Here is a 20428-nt window from a genome sequence, read left to right as displayed (position 1 = left end):
TTATATTTTTTTTCTTGTAGTTCATTTTTGGAAAGTAGAAACATGCCATTTATTATGAGAGATGTTGCAGTATGGACTATTTGCATACTGTAGCTGTGGCCACATGTGTTCATTCAATAAACAACAGAGTAAAAGTAGGCTTATCTTCAATTCCCTTTTGGTAAGAAAAAAAGTGCTGAAGAGACGAAATAAGGTACAAGCAAATGTGTTTTTCTGAGGTGGGAATTCACCGTGCACTAAGGTGCAATACTGCTATTGAAAACCCTATAATTGGATGTTTGTTAATACATGTAGGGTGCTTTAAATATCCCTTTACTTTATTTTTACACTATCTTTTCTGCAGACAGTTGCTATTATTTACAATTTTGTAAGCTATCCCAAGCCTGCATGACACCTAAAACCAGACACCAAATAACGGTGTTTTTTTTTTATTTTTTATTTATACTTTTGGCTCATGCTCCTATGCAGGGTGGGTTAGACAAAGCTCTAACAAAGCTATAAAACCAGTTGAGGCAAGAAAGAAAATATTCAAATCATTTATTGTCATACTGTTTCATTTATTTCTTATGTATGCTTCCTTTTTCTTAACCATCTAAAGCAAAAGAAACTGCCACATTTTAACCCTTCCAAAAATTGTGTTATATACCTATTGTTCTCTAAAGTTCTAATATAGCCTGTGATCAAATATTTAAAATCTCAAAGAAGTAATCTAAACCCCCGATTAGATTTTTTATGTACCATTATTTATGGAGAGATATTTACAGAGTGATGAATGGTTTTTAAGCCATATCTATGGATAGCTAAAGTGTGAATGTACATGTAGTAGATGGATTATTATCATTAATGACAACAACAGCTGCAAAGAATATAAAGGTGTTTCGTTAAACTGAAAACTGTGAGTGGTCTCCCCTAGACTTTCCCGTATACTCAGATATGAGGATGGATATTTGAAGAGTAAACCACAAGACAATGATTATATTTTTATATTATGTACATTAAAGAACATCAACAACAAATCAAATTAATACATATTGAACAACTATTATGAAAGTAAAAGTTGAATAAATCAGACTCTTCAGCTGCATGAATAAAAAAAAAACAATTTCGTATGTTTTCAGGTAAAGTTCCACTTCCGGTTAGTGGAAATAGCCAAAAAGTTGGTAGAAATCTATGTTTTTTACCTTATACTTATATGCAAAATTTGGTTGACCTAAGTGACAATGTACTAAAGTTATCGTGTTTACATACACACAAACAAAAATGGCTATTCACTTTTATGTATCTCTGCCTGGTAAAACACAGCAAAGCAAAGCTAATTAACCAGATGTGTTTGTGAATAGCCATAATTTTAAAAAGAAAGTCCTAACAACGAACGTGTACAATCAGAAAGGAATCTTATTGGTGGCATTTTGGAATGAGTGAAGTGCACCGTCATGCTGGTAAAATCTGTAATGATCAGAATATTCTGAAAAATCATATAACTGGTTCGAAGACATTATAGCAAAAAATGGTGTTTTCTGTAAACTGTGTAAACAGAAATGTACACTGGAATGTTAATTAATGAAAACTGTGGGGCTCACTGGATTATGCTATGGAGGTCAACTCAGCCCCACTCATCAGGCTCTGTTTATGGTATAACTAAACATTTTCTTATCCTTGATCTCTGTGACAAGCCTTTTCGAAAATGGCTAAATGCTTTTGATTGTTGATGGAGAATTCTCTTTTTTCTTTAGTTTCTTGTATTTGTATTTTTTGAGATCCACCCTTTTTACAACCGGTTTGATGTCCGCTTAAAACTTGATACTGTTGTATTAGGCAAATGTCATCATTAAAATGGATGCATGGATGGATGGAAAACATTTGTTAAAAAATGAAATGCATTTTTGAAAGTTTTCTTTAAGACTTTGAAGCCAATACAGATTTGTGATTGTAATGATTTTCATTTAGAAGTGTCTTGTTTCATGAGTAACATACAGTGTAGTAGGTATATCTGCTGAGTTTTATGAATAAACTAATGAATACCCTGTGCATGGATAGTTTAAATAAATACTGTATATAACTTTAATAAATAGTTTTTAAGTACATATACAATAGATGAAAAAGTATGTTACATAGTAGTAAGTGGTGCACATAGGATAATGTAACTGAATTTTTTTTCTCATGAAGATTTTTTGCTGACTCCAACCCAGTCCTCAGAGGGAACTTACGACTGTTCATTTTCACTAGCGCTATGCACTGCATGGCTTTGTTCCCTAATAAGCATAAAAGTTGTCACGATACACAGCAAAGAATTGATCATAAACAGGAAAGAGGTGTTTGTAAAAACATTTGATTGTTTCCCACACAGTAAAAAGAGCAAGCACATCACTATTGTTGGCAGTTTAGTTTGTGGAGGTCAATTATAGAGGAAGAACAAGATGCCTTTCTTTAAATTAAGACTACTTACACGATGATGTCTAAAAACAGACTGTGGACTGTGACACATAAAAAAACACAAGCTTACTGAAGAAGGTACAATGACAGGCTACATTGGTCTACAAACCTTTAGTTTTTGTTTGAAGAAAGCTGTAGTGTGTTCACTTTACTTGATCAAACTCAAAAACTGGGTGTGCAGGTATAGCTGTTTATTAAATCAGGATTTACTAGTAGGTTAGTAAATTACTTAAAATTTATAAGGTACTGTAAAGTACTTGATCTGAAGTAAATACCCTGCCATAGCTGTGGTGAGGCACATTTTACAAAATGTTTTGAAGATAATACCCTATATAAATGGCTGGAGCAAAAACTGTCAATTATGAATACATCTGTGTTTTTGCAATCTTATTGCTGTAGAGGTGCAGCATACATGTTTTAATCATCATTGAGTAACCCTTGTTTAAAAGCTAAAATGAAAGCAAAACTGAAATGATCCTATCAAAATAAACTACCTTAATCAAGTAACATATAATAAAAACTAAAATAGAGATGGTCAATTACATAGATATAGCTAAACTATAAATTACTTGACAGAATAAATAGTATATAAATAAAACCTAATATGAAATAACACATAGACATGTAGGAAAGGGTACAGCATAAAGGAACAGAATTGTTGTGTTGAATTTTTTTAAATTTATTTCAGTTGTTTTAATGATTAAATTATTTGAGTGGTGTTTATGTTTATGTTCAGTTTCAGCATTTTTAGTAATGAACAACTGGTTTATTATTTATTTTGACTAATACTGTTGCCAGGACTAGAACCTTCTTAGGTGGTAATGTGGTGACCTGTGAAAGTGTGTGATTTTTGATGATAATTGTAAAATGCTGTAATTCCTAAATTAATTTACCAATGCACCCATCCTAATGGTCCATTTGCTTACAAGGAAGACTGTATCTCCATAAGATGACATCTTGACTCAGATCTCTGTCACACTGTAGAAAGAGGACATGAATTCCAGCCCCTTGTCTGGCAGAGCCACATAGCGTAAAACAGATGCTTAATGTGAATTATTTAAAACTGGTCTAAATTATGTAAAAAATATATTGAAGTAACTTGCTGAAAACTACAACGTTTTTACTTAGTTTACCTTTTTGATATAGAGCACCAGATGAATTATTTGGTAGTTTGGTATCTTCACCAATTTTCAGAGCTTGAAACATATGGTTTGTGTTAGTGTGCAGTATTTTAGTAAAGCATAGAAGCAACATTGTTATTGCCTCAGCATCTGACAACAACTTTAGATTTGCCAAATAATGTAAAAGTACACTTAGCAATACTGTAATATAAAATATCAGGCAGATATTGTATTTTAAATGATATTCCAATCATCCTTAATGTTTGCAATCATCAGGTTTTTCTGAACAGCTCATTATAATCATCATCATTATCATTATTTTGTATCACTATGCACCTTTTCTTCTGGCTTTCAGGGCAAACTAGTTGGAGGGAGACTGAGCTAACAAAAAGGATTCTGCACTATAAATTACACATGAGCAAAGGTTACATGTGTCCTACTAAGACATCTCCTAGCAAAAGTGTGTGTGGTTCTGGCTCCTTGGAATATATCTCTGTGGAATTATTGGTTTCTTTCAAGTTTGTCACAGGATCACACAAATAATGATATCTCAGTAGTGTGATATTACATGAGGCACAAAATAGGGATCAGCTGTACTTCTCTAATATGTACAGCAAGGCAAGAAAGGAATACAAGCATAAAGTAGATTAAAGAGGACATTAAAAAATTGACTTTCCCTATCATCAGGATTCAAACTTCAGGATTTTTTTGAATAATGCATTTGCTTTACTGTATTATTAGGTATAATCAGTTTAACTTTTTTACACACCCATGAGACATTTCCTGGGCATTGTGGGCATTTTATACAAGTGATTTGTTGTCAGATAAAATATCTGGGATTCCATCCATTCATCTGTTTTCTCAGCTAGTCTGTTGGTTGATGGTAGCCAGAGCTTACAGTATTTCAGCAGTAGTGAGCACAAGGCGAAAATCAGCCTGTCATAGGGCATCAGTCCATTACAGGAATGTAAATGCCCAACTTCAGTCATACTGAAAAAAGGTAGGGTTCTCGTGGAAGGAACCACACAGATCAAGGAAAAATACACAGTTTCCACACGCACACAGTGACTAGGATTCCTAGAGCAGTGAGGTTATAAGTGCCTAATGTTGTACCATTGTGCTGCCATGTGCCAGTCAGGTGCTTAATATATAAGTAAACTCAGTGCTTTTTCTATTGCAATATTTCAATGCTGTAGAATTTTTTTTTCTTACATTTCTTGTGAACAGCTAGTGAGGCAGTGATTGCTGATATCTGTTGTTAGCCGGTGCATTGGTATTTTCTTTACTTGCCTAAATCCAGCAGGATCCCTGTAAGCATCCACAGAAAGCAATGGAACCATCAGGCAACCATGGATAAATGAAATACATTTTTACTTTTCATGGATTAAAATGTGAGATTACTATCTACAGTGTTCTGCCCAGGCATCCAAAATAGCATTATAAGTTTTCTGTAAGGTTGTGTCACACTTTGGATCTATAGTTTCTTAATAACAGTTTTTCACATTGTAGGCTTGGAAGAGGAGGCTTAAAAGCTTGGATCCTGAGAAATACTTTTCTTAAACCACTGGAATTTCTCCTGTGGGTGTATGTTAAAAAAAACTGTGCTTCTAAAAAAATGAATGATCTTACCAATTGAATGACTGAAAACAATTTAGGCACACTGCTCTGTACCTGAACAGCAAGAGAGCATTATTTGGATATTTGCAGAACTAAAAGTGGCACAGTGGGGCCTAAAAGTATCAAATTATTATACAAATGCATTCTTCAAAGATAAATTACAGTGTTTTGACATAGGCTTAAAATTACAATAAAAATTTTAATGAAACTGTATGATTTTGACTAGGATAAGAGCACAATACACTATATGGTTTATTTAATCTTATAGTAAATATTCAATTAAAGGCTATTACATTGCTTCATGCTGATGCAATATTGTAGGGTCATGTAGGTCTTCAATTATTGAAAATAGTATTTCATGCATCATACTTATTAATATTAATAACATTTAAATTAAAATTTAGACATTCTAACAGAAACAAACAATTCTTTTAAACCTAAAACCTGTATGGTGATCAAACTATATTACAAATTAGATAAATACTTTTTTTAAAGAGATTATGTATCAATCTCAATTGACACCTAAGGGACATGTAGTAGCCATCTAAAGTATTCTGTTACCTCCCCAATGGATACAGTGAATTCTGAGAAGCTGCAGTGCTCATCACATCTGCGTCTCTTCTTTGTCTCAGCCTAAAACCGTTTTTTTGAGAACTATATATTAAGATTTGAGACTTGGATATTGACAAAGTTCACTAGTAAGTCGAGATGTAAATTTATATCTGAATAATTTCTTTAGAGGATTGTTTAATAGATTGCATAGTTAAGCAGTGAAATCATGTCTGTGTGGAGTCCATCTACAGGTTAATTGGCAAAATTAAATTTGCCTGATATAACTTTAGACCATTGAGAATGTGCCCTTAGTTGGACTAGTGTCTATCCATGATTTTGCCCTGGTTTGTTATCAATGACCCTGAATTAGACTTCATGTCTACCATGAAATGATAATAGAAAAGGGGTGTTGAGAGCATGTACAGTATATCTTGGAAAATCAAACAAAACCAATGGTTTTATTCAAAAACATCCATCCATCCACTATTATCAAAGCTATTTAATCCATTTCATGATTGCAGGAGGCTTGAATTTATCCACTTATCATTGCATCCATACATTGTCAAACCATACATACATTCATTGTGTAATCCAATTCCGTATCACTGGGGGCCTGTGCCTATCTGGGCAGAAAGCAGAAACTAGCCTTGAATAGTGCATCAGTTCATTACGGGCTCAATCATGCACACATTCCCATTTGATCTCACACTACACGCAATAGAGTTGGCAAGTACCTTAACCTGCCAGTCTTTGAATACATGGAAGGAAGTACCTAGAGAAAAACTAATGCAGACTCTACAAAAATAAAAACAGGACAAAAGGATTTGGACCCAGGATACCAGATTAATGAAGTAGCAAAGCTAACCACTGGACTACCCTGTTATTCCAGGTAACACTGAAACAATAACTAATAGGAAAAATAATTAGGGCTTTATTGACACCTGGTTTCTTATGTGGCATACATCATCATTTACACTTTACCCTTTCTCTAATATCAGGGTCAGAATCATATTTAGATGTGATAATGCTGGATCCAGTAAACCTTTGGACTATGGGAAGATATTTTCTGTGCAGATTCATCGTAAAATGCACTACAGCCTGGGGTGTAAAGTAGAGTCCAGGTGCAGAATTGCTGCAGCACTACTTAACCACACTGTGCTAAATGTCTTTTGTTTCAGGAAACTCAATATAATGGATATATGTATTTTGTTTACATTAAAAATGTAATAATTTACTATAATAATAACAATATACATACAACTTTAAAATATTTATGGAACTGTAGACAATATTTTTTAAACAAGTTAATATCCTTTTCCATTGTGTGCAGTAACATAGATACATTCATTAATTAATGACTACTACATCTATAACTTATTATTTGAGATTTGTATTAATATTAATGTTGTTAAAAATAGTGCAGAACAAAGGTGTAGCACTGCCTCCTTCCTAAGCACTGTCTTGCTCTTGTTTGTGCTGTCAATATCGAGTTTGCACATTCTACCTGTGTCTGTGTGGGTTTCCGCCCACAGCCCAAGAGATGTTCTGGTTACTGTAAGTTGACTGATTATTCTAAATTGTGAGTGTGAATGTGTGTTTGTGTGGGTCCTGGGATGGACTTGCACTCTATCCAGGCCTGTCTTGCTCAGACCACCCCTCTTTTTTGAAATGGATAAAGTGTGTTTGTGAGTTTTATGTTGATTTTATGTTGCTTTTTATTTACAAAAGAATCTTCTAAAGTGAAAATAATTATAAATATATATATAATGTAATTTTTCACCTCTGCTTATTGAGGCAAAATTAAGAACTCAAGCGTATTGCTTTTTACTGGTTGAAAGATCTTTTTTTATTCTGATGTTTATGTTTCGTGTCTTTATTGTTTTCTCGTGGAATGATTTGATTGTAAAATGTGTCATTAAGTGCCTTTGGAATTTATTTAAGGGGAGATATTCACAGTATTATGTCCTAAAATAATGAATCAGTCAAAAGTGAATGAAACTAAGTTATTTTTATATTCACAATAACTTGCAATATTTGTTTTTTTTTAATTTTCACTGTATGGGACACTGAAAATCTGATTTAAAAATCTGTATGATGACTATTTAAACAAAAAATTGATTATTCAAATCTAAGGAGGTCTCATATTTGCCTGCTACAAGTTCTGCACAGTATTGGTTTGCTTCTGAGAACATCTGTTTGATTCTGGTATCAGTGTTACCTGAAGCTGAGGCTACTGGACTATCCTTTGGATTTCATTTACTCATTTCAAATTTAGATATTTAAGATCAATACATTATTACATTGTTTTGTTGTCTAAAGTTTTATGAATTAAAAATGTTTTCAATGCAAAACCTTTCCTCTTCCATTTTTTTAATCGTTTGGACTACCCTGCCAGATTGTGGAGACCCTAGAGTTCTCAGATCTGACACCCAAAGGGCATTACAGTATAATCAATATTTTATATTTAAAATAAATAACTGTCAGTTGATATCGTGTGCAAATGCCTTTAACAAGACATCAGCATCATAAAGCTGTAACCAGATTCTTTCTATATGCCCTTCATTTAAAAATTCTCAGCCTCATCTTTTGTAACAAATTCAGAAACAAACAAGCCTCATTGATTTTGCCTTTCAATCTTAATTAAATGTTCTGAAACAAGATCTCTCAAAATAAAATCATTGGTTTATGGCATGGGTTGTTGCCATATTAATATGATAAACATGATAGTGTAACTTACATTAGTCAGGATGTAATATGATAAACATGATAGTGTAACTTATATTAATCAGGATGAAAAGATGAAGTAGTATTGTAACAAATGTTGTGCTGATAATGACAGTGCAGTGGTGTTTCACCTGAGACTGAATTAAACTTTTGGTTGGTGAATATCTATGGTAACTTTGAACTGATTTGTTAACTAGAATATTAGGTAAGGGTATAACTTACATATGCAAAGGGAAGTGGGGCCTTGAAAGAATTTCTAACATGTTGAGTCTAATCCAGGCTGAATATTTTCACAGTTACACTGAGAGATGCACCTGAGATACAATTTCCAACTAAATGAATCAATATCTAGTGCAGATTGAAAATACAGTAGTGTGTTCTGCCTAATGATTATTTCCATTCATTAGCTGATAATCTTATTATAATATCTGATTCCTAAAGTTCTTTCAGCTTATTTAAATTTGTGTTATTATGGCAATATTAATATAGTTTCAGATAATTACTTTATTATTGCTGAAATAATATCTCTGCAATAGGTAATTGTGGAAGATTAAATGTAGTTATTTAAGAGAAATTCAAAAATGATTGTAATAGTCTCCGAGGCTATCAATGTCCTGTCTGCACCATATATTGAGCTACAGATATTTTAGTGAAAAGATTGCAGATTGTTGACTGGTAATGATTCTACTGGTATACAAGACTCTAAGTCTCAGATTCTGAACCATCATAGTTTTCTGAATTTGCGTTATTTCTTGCATAAAGTAGATGGTACACTAGATCTCCTTTCCCTGAATGCATATGCCAGTATACTTAATAAGAAAAGATTGAGGATTAAGGACTGCCTAGTGGTTAGCACTGCTGCTTCAAAAATCCTGCAGCATAGATCTGAGCTCTGTTTAAGGCCATTGTCATTATGGCATTGGAATGTATTCCCCATATCTGCTTTCTTTTTTACTGGGTACCCAGGTTTCCTCCTACATTTAATTAGTTTGTTGATTTGTTTGTGGCATCTGATGCCGGCAGTAATGTTGATAATGTTGAGTTAGCAGTTCAATGTTTTAATGACCATTGTACTGATATTTTGAATAAGACTGCTCCTCTTAAAATCAGGCAGCATTCTGTTAACCACTCGGTTCTTTGGATGAATGACTCCATTCGTAATCTCAGGCATTCCTGTCAAAAAGCGGAGCGCCTATGGAAGTCTACTGGAAGTTCATTGTTTGTACTTAAAGGATTTACTTGCTTCTTTTAATTCTTTGGTTAGGGATGCGAGAACAGCTTATTTTTTTAATCTTATTCAGACTCACAAGCGTAATCCCAAAGTGCTATTTGATACTATTCACAATATTATTTCTCCATCTCAATCTATTACTCAGGTTTTTTCTGATAGTGCCTGTAATAATTTTCTTACATTTTTTATTGGCAAGGTTAATGTTGTTTGGGCTAATATTGTTCCAGCTGTCATACGTAGTGAGTGGTCTCATTCACTCATGTTCTGAGTCTTTTGTTTTCTCAGAAGTTTCACTTTCTGATCTTTCTGACTTGCTCAGGAAGATGAAACCTTCATCATGTCCTGCTGACCTGTTGCTAACGTCATTAATGTTAAAATCTTTGAGTTGTATAGGTCTGTGCCTTTTAAATATCATAAATTGCTCATTGAGATCTGGTGTGGTTCCATCATATTTTAAACATGCTGTAATTCAACCGCTGTTGAAAAAATCTAATTCTGATCCCTCTATCTTGAGGCCAATTTCAAAACTGCCTTTTATTGCCAAAGTTTTGGAAAAAGTGGTTGAACAGCAACTTTGTGCCTTCTTAGAGGAGTTCTTTGATTCTTTTCAATCTGGTTTTCAGAGGCAACATTCTATAGAAACAGCTCTTCTAAATGTTTTTAGTGATCTTTTAATTGCTGCTGATGCAGGCTGGTGCTCTGTGCTTGTACTGTTAGATCTTACCGCAGCTTTTGATACCGTGGACCATTGGATCTTAATTAATAGATCAGAACTATTACAGTAGGTGTCTGTGGCTGGTTCTCCTCTTACTTGGTGAATTGGAGTTTCTCAATCGGTGTGGCTGGCTTTTCATCCAACTCTGCTCCTTTGACATGTGGAGTGCCACAGGGTTCGGTTCTTGGACCTGTACTTTTCTCTTTATATATTCTTCTCTTATCACAGATTCTTTTAAGGATATCTCATATCATCTGCAGTATATGCAGATGATATTCAGCTTTATGTTTCATTTAAGCCTAACCAAATTAATACAGTACTTTGGTCACATTGGTTGATTGCCCATCTCAGGTTAACGACTGGCTCAGTAGTAATTACCTGCAGTTGAATTCAGGAAAGACTGAGGTACTAATTGTTGCTCCTCCTGTTCTTCATGCTGAGATTAGTTTAAAATTATCTTCTGTCTCTCCTGTTATTAAGTTGAGTCTACATAACATTGGGGTTATTTTTGACCAGTCACTGACGCTTGATGAATATGTAAGATCAGTCAGCCGCTCGTGTTCCTTTCATTTAAGTAATCTATCAAAACTAAGAAATGCTGTTGCAAAACCAGAATTGAAGATGCTTGTTTATTCTTTTATTTCCTCACAGCTTGATTACTGTAATGCTCTCTTTACGGGTTTGAGCAATTCCTCTCTCTCATGTCTTCAGTTAGTTCAAAATGTAGCTGACAGGCTTTTAACTCGAGTTAGTCGGAATGATCATATCACCCCCATTTTGCACACACTGTGCTGGCTCCCAGTGTTTCATGGAATTCATTTTAAAGTTTTGGCACTTACTTTCAGAGCTTTGCATGGACAAGCTCCTGAGTACCTAACCAGCCTGCTCAAATGCCATACAGCTTGTCGGACTCTCAGATCTGGGCAACAGGGCCTTCTAGTTGTCCCACACACTCGGCTAAAAACCCATTGGTATCATGCCTTTCAGTCTCTGGCACCAAGACTATGGAATAGCCTGCCTTGTGGTCTGTGTGGAGCCAAGTCTGTTGATTCTTCTAAAAAACAAGTGAAAACATTTGTTTTTAAACAAGCTTTTTAATCAGTGCTGAATAGTTCCGGGCGGCGCGGTGGCGCAGTGGCGCAGTGGCGCTATGGGTAGCACTGCTGCCTCGCAGTTAGGAGACCCAGGTTCACTTCGCAGGTCCTCCCTGCGTGGAGTTTGCATGTTCTTACCGTGTTTGCGTGGGTTTCCTCCGGGTGCTCCAGTTTCCTCCCACAGTCCAAAGACATGCAGGTTAGGTGCATTGGCAATTCTAAATTGTGCTTGGTGTGTGGGTGTGTGCGTGCATGCCCTGTGGTGGGCTGGCGCCCTGCCCAGGGTTTGTTTCTTGCCTTTTAATTTTCATCTCATTAGCCATATATTTTTTGTTTTTACCTTTTCACAGTCAAATATAAGGGTTCAACCACAGGATGGTGGGTGTGGCTAAGGAGCTTTGGGGCAGTTGTATTACTAGGTTATAACATTGATCACAATTTCTCCTTTTCCAGAGCATTCACTTACAGTGTATAACTTCTGTAATTTTAAACATAGCAAATGACAATTTCAGTCCTTTGTTTTCTTGGCATAATGTAAAATGCTGGCTAAATGCCCAATTACCAAATTGCTGAAGTTACGTGCTATGAGTGCCTTTTAGTTTTCTAGATGTTTGTGTAATTTAAAGGAATGGTATTCACTGTAGTAAAAATAAATATTGCAACTTATTATTCATTAGCATTGGGAATCTTCTTTTTAAAATGGGATCAGGTAAACATTGTCCTTATTAGCTTATGCAAAGACTGAAATGATTTGAAAACAACAACAACAACAACATTTATTTATATAGCACATTTTCATACAAACAGTAGCTCAAAGTGCTTTACATATTAAAGAATAGAAAAATGAAAGACATAATTATAAAAAATAAATCAACATTAACATCGAATAAGAGTAAGGTTCAATGGCCAGGGGACAGAAAAACAAAAAACTCCAGACGGCTGGAGAAAAATAAAATCTGTAGGGATTCCAGACCATGAGACCGCCCAGTCCCTCTGGGCATTCTACCTAACATAAATGAAACAGTCCTCTTTGGATTTAGGGTTCTCACGGAAGGGCTTGATGATGATGATGATGGTCACGTAGACTTCTTCCTTTTAATCCGTCCATCATTGTTGGAGCATCATGAAGCTTTGAGTAGGTGGAGGTGGCGAGGCCACCACCACAAAGAAACCGGAAAAGAAACAGAAAAGAGAGTAGGGGTCAGTACCGATTTTAGAGCCACCATGAATAGTTGTTATGATGAATTGAACATACAGAGTATCAGGATTAAGTTAAATTACGATTAAAATGAAGTTATAAAAGGCCATGTTAAAGTAATGTGTTTTCAGCAGTGTTTTAAAGTGCTCTACTGTATCAGCCTGGCGAATTCCTATTGGCAGGCTATTCCAGATTTTAGGTGCATAACAGCAGAAGGCCTCACCACTTCTTTTAAGTTTTGTTCTTGGAATTCTAAGGAGACACTCATTTGAGGATCTGAGGTTACGATTTGGAATATAAGGTGTCAGACATTCCGATATATAAGATGGGGCGATTATTTAAGGCTTTATAAACCATAAGCAGAATTTTAAAGTCAATTCTGAATGACACAGGTAACCAGTGTAGTGACATCAAAACTGGAGTAATGTGTTCTGATTTTCTTTTCCTAGTTAGGATTCTAGCAGCTGCATTCTGCACTAGTTGCAAACGATTTATATCTTTTTTGGGTAGTCCTGAGAGGAGTGCGTTACAGTAATCTAGTCGACTGAAAACAAACGCGTGAATTAATTTCTCAGCATCTTTCAGTGATAAAAGAGGTCTAACTTTACTTATGTTTCTTAAGTGAAAAAATGCTGTCCTAATGATCTGATTAATATGTGATTTAAAATTCAGATTACAGTCAACAATCACCCCTAAGCTTTTACCTCCGTCTTGACTTTTAATCCTAATGTATCCAGTTTATTTCTAATAGCCTCATTGTATCCATTATTGCTGATCACTAAAATTTCAGTTTTCTCTTTATTTAACTTGAGAAAATTACTATTCATCCATTCTGAGATACTAGTCAGACATTGTGTTAGTGAATCAATAGAATCGGGTCATCAGGTGCTATTGATAAGTACAGCTGTGTGTCATCAGCATAGCTGTGGTAGCTCACGTTGTGCCCTGAGATAATCTGACCTAACGGAAGCATGTAGATTGAGAATAACAGCGGACCCAGGATAGAGCCTTGTGGAACACCATATTGATATCATGTGTCTTGAGTTGTAATTCCCACAACTAACAAAATATTTTCTCCCTGTCAGGTAGGATTCAAACCAATTTAAGACACTGCCAGAGAGGCCCACCCATTGACTAAGGCGATTTCTAAGAATGTTGAGATCAATGGTGTCAAATGCAGCACTCAGATCTAAGAGGATGAGAACAGATAAATGGCCTCTGTCTGCATTTACCCGCAAGTCATTTACTACTTTAACGAGTGCAGTTTCTGTGCTGTGATTTGTTCTAAAACCTGACTGAAATTTATCAAGAATAGCATGTTTATTTAGGTGGTCATTTAACTGCATAATGACTGCCTTCTCTAGAACTTTACTTAAGAAGGGCAAGTTAGAGATGGGTCTAAAATTTTCAAGAAAAGATTATGTTTCTTAAGTAGGGGTTTAACTACAGCAGTCTCATGGCATTTTCATTAATTATTATTATTATTATTATTATTATTATTATTATTATTATTATTATTATTTTAAGGATCAAGCCACCTGTAACTAACAAAAAAAGGTTTTTGCACAATCTTGTAATTCATAAACACTAAAGCAATGATCTATTTATTAGTGTTAAATTGACTGACTCTTCTGATCAGATATTTTCGTGGAATCACGATGTATGATCAGTCGAATGACACTTAATATTATTCATTTAAAATTAAAATGTGGCAAAGTTGGGGATGAAAGTGTGCCTTTAAACTGTTGGGTTATAAACCTCAACTTCATACCACTGGACTCTGTGGAACCAGGAGCAAGTCACTTAACATGCCAATACTTTATCTAAAGAAATTGTCAACAGCTATGACACTGTGATTTGGATAAAGTGACAGGTAAACACATATTAAAAAAGTTAATCTGACATCTTCAATCAGCAGTGTAAAGAGCAAAATGATTTTAATATCTCAATGATAAAGGCAGGTGATCAAATTAACGAAACATCATTGCACTGACCAGACAAGACTTCTTGGATTTGGGAAAAGAGCTATTGATTTTTTAAATCAATGTATCCTATTAAAGAAATTACAAGATGAAAAAACCCTTGTTGAATTTTAGGTGATGTCAGCTCCTCTCTTATCAGCTTATCCTACTATTTACTTTGTAAAATAGCTCATCTTTTATTCAAGCTGTGACCTAATTTAAATAATGGATAGAGACCACACAGCTGTGTCAGCAGGAGACAGTGTGCAAGGCCTCAGTTTTACAAGGAATACTTCATTCACACTATGTAAAATATATAAATGTGTATAACAAGGTTGGATTTCACTCACCTTAATAAAACATTATTTCATTTGTCTTTATATTTTGAATGAATGCTGGCAGTCTCCATCAAAAGATGTTGCTATAAATACAGTGTAACATAAAATATATCTTGTACGTCTTGCAATCTATAAATTGCTGTACAGTTAGTAACTTTTAATTTCTGATTTTTCTCACATCCATGAATCTTTCCAATAGTTTGAAATTTGAACACAGTTTTAATCAACAGCAAGAACATTGAACTAGAAGAAGTAATGATTGATTTTTAGTTTTAGATAGTGTCTGCTGTATTCATATTCAACATATTTTACATAAATCAAAGTAAGAAAATTTTAATATCATGAATAAAAAGTATGCTGGCATATCGTTGGCAAATTGTGGTATGAGGGTGGACAGTCTTTATGTTTTGGTAATTGTTAAGAGATTAACATTCCAGGACTGTACGAGAATTCCAAAGGTGACTGCATGTATATGGGTATGTAAAAAACAAAACAAGATACAGCTGAGTTAACATGGAGGAAATATGGAGTTTCATGTTGGTCAGATGTACAAGTAACAATCTCACTGTAATATATACATGATTAAATACCACCTCAACACGAATGGAGGAATTGTAAATGCATATTCCATGTATCTGTTTTATTTTTTCTCCTGATTTGTCCATTGCAGGTTCATGAATTAAAAATGTACATCATGCCATGTTCAGGCTCCACTATGGGCAGGACATCAGTCCATCCCAGGACTCATTCATATTTAAGTTTAGACTCTTTCATGCAGTACCTGGCCAGTTTGGAGCTACCGATGAGCTGGACAAATATATTTTTGGGATTTACCAGATCAGACAGATTACATTGCAGAAAACCCACATGAACATACATATAAAATATTTTATAACTTATTTATAAAACCTGCTCGAAATTCATGGAAAGATGTTGGCTTGTGCAGATCAGTAAGTTGTTTGGGTGCCCATCTTATGCAAACTTTATAGTGCTTCAGGTCATCATGCACTAAGGCATGTGTAGATCCATAGCTGATATTCAAATGTGCAGTAAAAGCATAATCCATCAGTCTTCTCTGATGAAGGCATTTGCCATGTCTATGTCTGCTTGTGTGTGTGATGGTTGACCAGTTCGTTCTTCTTTGGTTACACTTATTCTTCCCAATTTGAACATCATGTACCCATTCATCAATGTTTCATTGAGCAGTGCTGTTTTCACTTCTTTACTGAGCCAGCATCCTTTGGTGAATTTCACCAGGTTTCAATCCCTTTGCCAAAGAAATCTCACTACGGCACGTTGTTCAACATTGGTACAGTCCTTCAGCACAGCGTCCATATTCATTTGACCTTTTTTGTGCGGTGTGTGTTGAACCACTCATAAGCCATCGTGAACGTGTTGTGTTGAGTTAGCTTCTGTCTGTTTCCAAATGTCCTTTTTACTTTTTGATTTACCCTTATATATAATTATAAAAGAGCATGGGTTAATGAGTGGATCAGTGACTTAAAATGAGTCCTCAAAGCTTTTGAATCTTGGCGAAGATCACTAAATGAAAATTAATAATAACAGGACACTGCCTTGTAGCTCTTCCACCACAGATAAAGAATGTAATAGGAGATCAACTTGGATCTCATCTGTGTTTATTTGTGCGGATGTCCTCTTTTTATTGATATGAGGCTTGTGGAAAGTTTAATTATGGAACACTTTTTGCACAGGCTAAGCTTACCACTCCCTAATAGCTTTATCAGTCTAAGGTTTCACACAGAGAAGCTCAGCCATTGCTACTATAGGTGTCTCTCTCTGTTGATGTGGCCACTGATTGGTCTTCTGCTGTTCTGAACGTCCAGTTCCCTTGGAGCACTTATTCAGTAATATTTGTTTTTATTTTTATCAAAAATAGCCTATGCGACCCCTTTATTTCATGTTCATATCTCTCTATTATAAAAAAAATCCCTCGGAATGAATGACTAGGTGACGATACGTGATCACGAAAGACAAATAAAAGAACCGTGAGACGAAAGAGAATGGGCAAAAAAAAAAAAATCAGTAGTGTAAAGAGAAGCAGCACACACAGATATAGGTGTGTCAGTGCATATAAAGGGTATAAAGGACAATACATTATAAATGAAACGTCGACGAATAGAAGATCACATTATCACAAAAAAAGGAAATTAATCATCAGGACCAGGTGTAATTGAAAAAATAGCAGGACAAAGCGAGGTCAGAAATAAAAGGGAAAGAGCAGAAAACAAAGTTTTTTTCGCATTCACATCATTCAATGCACAAAATGTAGATTTACACAATAATGGAACATACGCTATGACAATCTGTGGACCCGAAACAGTTAAAGCAATGACAAGTTTAATTTCAAAGAAAACACAATTCGGTCAGGTGTATATTTATGATCATGGACAAGCGATCACAACGTGAGCAGCAGAGACACAAAGTAGCAAAAAGGACAGCGGCTGTACAGGCTTTAAAAAGATTGAAGGGCAGCGCGATAGCAGCCCCCTGCCCCACAACACAAACAGCATTATACGTCCTGCAAGAAAGAATTTAACCGGGGTCGGAAATAAAGGACAAATATTGTTTTTACGACGTCACGTGAGACCAGGCAGTGAGCCATCGTTTAAAACAAGTCCACAGACATCTAACCTAGCAATTGTTGTATTGCATTTGGCAGACAAACATCATGTACTCCCAGCTCTTAAAACAATGACACGCGACAAACAGAAGAGGCAGCTTGCAAGCAGCAAAAAGACAGCAAATGATCCAAAGGCATATTCTTAGTGTGCGTTCAGCCGCACCCCCTACCCCTTCACAACATGAGCAGCATTATACGTCTGGCAAGAAAGAGATGTAACCATGCACAGGGCCAGAAATAAAGGACAAGTATTGTTTTTACAAAAGTTTTTAAAGTAAAAGTGAAAATAATGCATATGTAACAATTCCCAAGAAAATAACAATCTCTTTAAATTGTATATTTCCTGCCTAAGGTAAAGTCATCCCTGATGGAGGATCGCAGGAATCGAGGGAAAGAGGGGTCCTTTCATCGGATTAGCGCTATATCAGATGTGGAATGGGAAAATGGGGGAGGCAGCGTGATGAATGAGGTCTCCAGGACTTATAACAAATCCAAATCATATTACGTGATATCATCTAATGTGAAATTCTACTCCATACTTCTTGAATTTTTATATTTATACTGTATTGAGGATTTATTCTGTTCTATATATTGTACTGTATTGTATTGACCCCCTTATTTTTGACACCCACTGCACATGCAACCTATCTGGAAAGGGTTCTGTCTTTGAACTGCCTTTCCCAAGGTTTTTTCGATTTTTTTCCCCACAAGGGTTTTTTTTTGGGAGTTTTTTCTGGTCTTCTTAGAGGGTCAAGGCTGGGGGGCTGTCAGATGGCAGGGTCTGTTAAAGCCCATTGTGGCACTTCTTGTGCGATTTTGCGCTATACAAAAAATAAATTATATTGTATTGTATATCCGGTAAACCAAACACAGGGGTGGGTGAGCGAAGCGAGCAGGAGGTGGAGCACCCTAGTTAATTAAAATTTACACTGGATGGTCAGATTCATCCATGTTAACACTTATTTGAATTTTAGGCTTCTGAACTATACAGACAGTCCCAGGAGCATTGGCATCAAGATAGGATTACACCCTTTCAGTCCATCACAGTATAGAAAGTAATGGACAGTCAGTTAATTATTTAGCAGTGCCTATAGTTGCTCAAACATCCCTTCTTTGTCTTTACCTTGAATGACCCTAACTTTGCTTTCTTAGATTCTGCTTTAAGGCCTGCATAGTGCATTGCATATTTTTATGAAGAAATGTTGAATGTCTTTATTAGTTTTTTATTGCAAGACTAAGATAATTAATTAAAAGAAGATGTAAATGCAGCATTTGTGAGAATAAGAAATTACAATTAGGTGGTGTACAACCTCCCTTTTTATGATAATAGTTTCTTTCCTAGGTGTCAGGTTTAGCAGTAATGGGAGAATAACACGTTTGAACATTCTGTATATACAAATGTTTTCTAAATCTTGCTTTATTGTTTCTGGAGATAGATTACATTATTAAGTTTAAACTTTTTTATTTGTGACATTCAAGAAGGTATACTAGCATATTGTATGAAGAAAAATTACAAATTCTGAAATCTAATCTTGCAAAATTTGCAGTGCGAAGTTGCTATGAAACAGCCACACCTACAATAGTGCAGATTAGAGCTGGTTAATGAGAAAGTGTTTTGTCAGCAGTAATGGCTCTGCTTGATTTTTAAAATGATTAATCTTTGTAAAATCAGTATCTTTCTACCTTCTATAAACCATACCTTACCTTTCAGACTATACCTGCTGCAATGGTGTTAAAAAGCAATTAAGAAAATAAAAAGATCAGTGGACTTCCACCTCAGAATCCCAAGAGCCTGGCAGAAAAAACAGACTGTGCTATTAAACCCGAAAAGTGTGCAATGCCGTCTCCTCCTAATGATGGAGGTAGGTATAAACACGTAATCTGAAAGCAATAAATCTATCACTATCACTATCACTGTAATATTGAAAGTTACTTGACAAAGATAAAATAGGTTTGGCACAGAGCAATAAGATTTTTGATTGTATGAAAGGATAATAATGAGCTATGATACTGTTTTCAGTTAAGAGTGCTAATTAAGAGTGCCTGACAAGGGAATTTCAGTACTGATCAAGAAAGTGTTTTGCATTTCCAGAGCTCAGCTGCATTTACTCAATTGTCCTTTTGTTTATGTGATTATGAGATACCCAGTCTGGCACTCTGCATCTCTTTAAATCAAAACCAATTATAAGCTGGCACTTGCTACTCTCAAAGTCTGGCCCTGCCCAAAATTAATAGTCATAGATTCAAATTGAGAACTGCTGACATTCAAATTGGAATGGTGGGGGGGAATTAATGGAATATGGAGAATGAATTCCCTTTAACCACATCTTATTATCTCTACAAGCATATTTAGGGGAAGGGTTTGAACTCGAAGACATGTCCTGTTACAAAGTTTTGGAGGGCTTAGTTGTATAATAGGCATTGGCTTGAAAATTTCAGTGCTTAATCTTGTCTTCTTTACCTTTCGTTTACTAAAACACCCGGCATGCAAGTCAAAGATTTGCTGGTTTGTTTTTTTGCATTGTGAACCATTGTTTCATGAAGACACATTGTAAGCCTTTAAAAACTTATTTACATTTTTACTCTATAGTACATATTTGTAAATAATAAATTATAGTGAATTTTGAAAGTAAGGCCAGTTTCATATAAGGCATAATATTGCTGTTACAGATGATCAAGGAACATCCACCATGACTCTTCAGTCTGCAGTCTCATATAAGAGTACTGGAAAGCGAAAGATTCGACAGAAGAAGAAGAAAGGACACATCACAGCAAATGTGGCTGGAACAAAATATGAAATAGG

At 35.3% G+C, this 20428-nt stretch overlaps 1 protein-coding gene across 3 annotated transcripts in view; it reads left to right on the top strand.

Moving 5' to 3' along the window:
* ttll7 (tubulin tyrosine ligase-like family, member 7) overlaps positions 1 to 20428 on the top strand; it is a 254532-nt gene that overhangs the window by 19542 nt on the left and 214562 nt on the right. For all 3 annotated transcript variants that reach the window (XM_039735295.1, XM_039735293.1, XM_039735294.1), the window contains exons 2-3: positions 19337 to 19487; positions 20296 to 20427. In XM_039735295.1, the coding sequence (XP_039591229.1) occupies positions 19463 to 19487; positions 20296 to 20427 (157 nt within the window). In that variant the 5' untranslated portion in view covers positions 19337 to 19462. The remainder of the gene's footprint in view (positions 1 to 19336; positions 19488 to 20295; position 20428) is intronic.

This window comes from Polypterus senegalus, chromosome 14 (assembly GCF_016835505.1).
Source record: "Polypterus senegalus isolate Bchr_013 chromosome 14, ASM1683550v1, whole genome shotgun sequence".
Lineage (NCBI taxonomy): Eukaryota > Metazoa > Chordata > Cladistia > Polypteriformes > Polypteridae > Polypterus > Polypterus senegalus.
The sequence above is the reverse complement of the archived record's forward strand: the minus strand, read 5'-3'. Positions and strand labels throughout refer to the sequence as shown.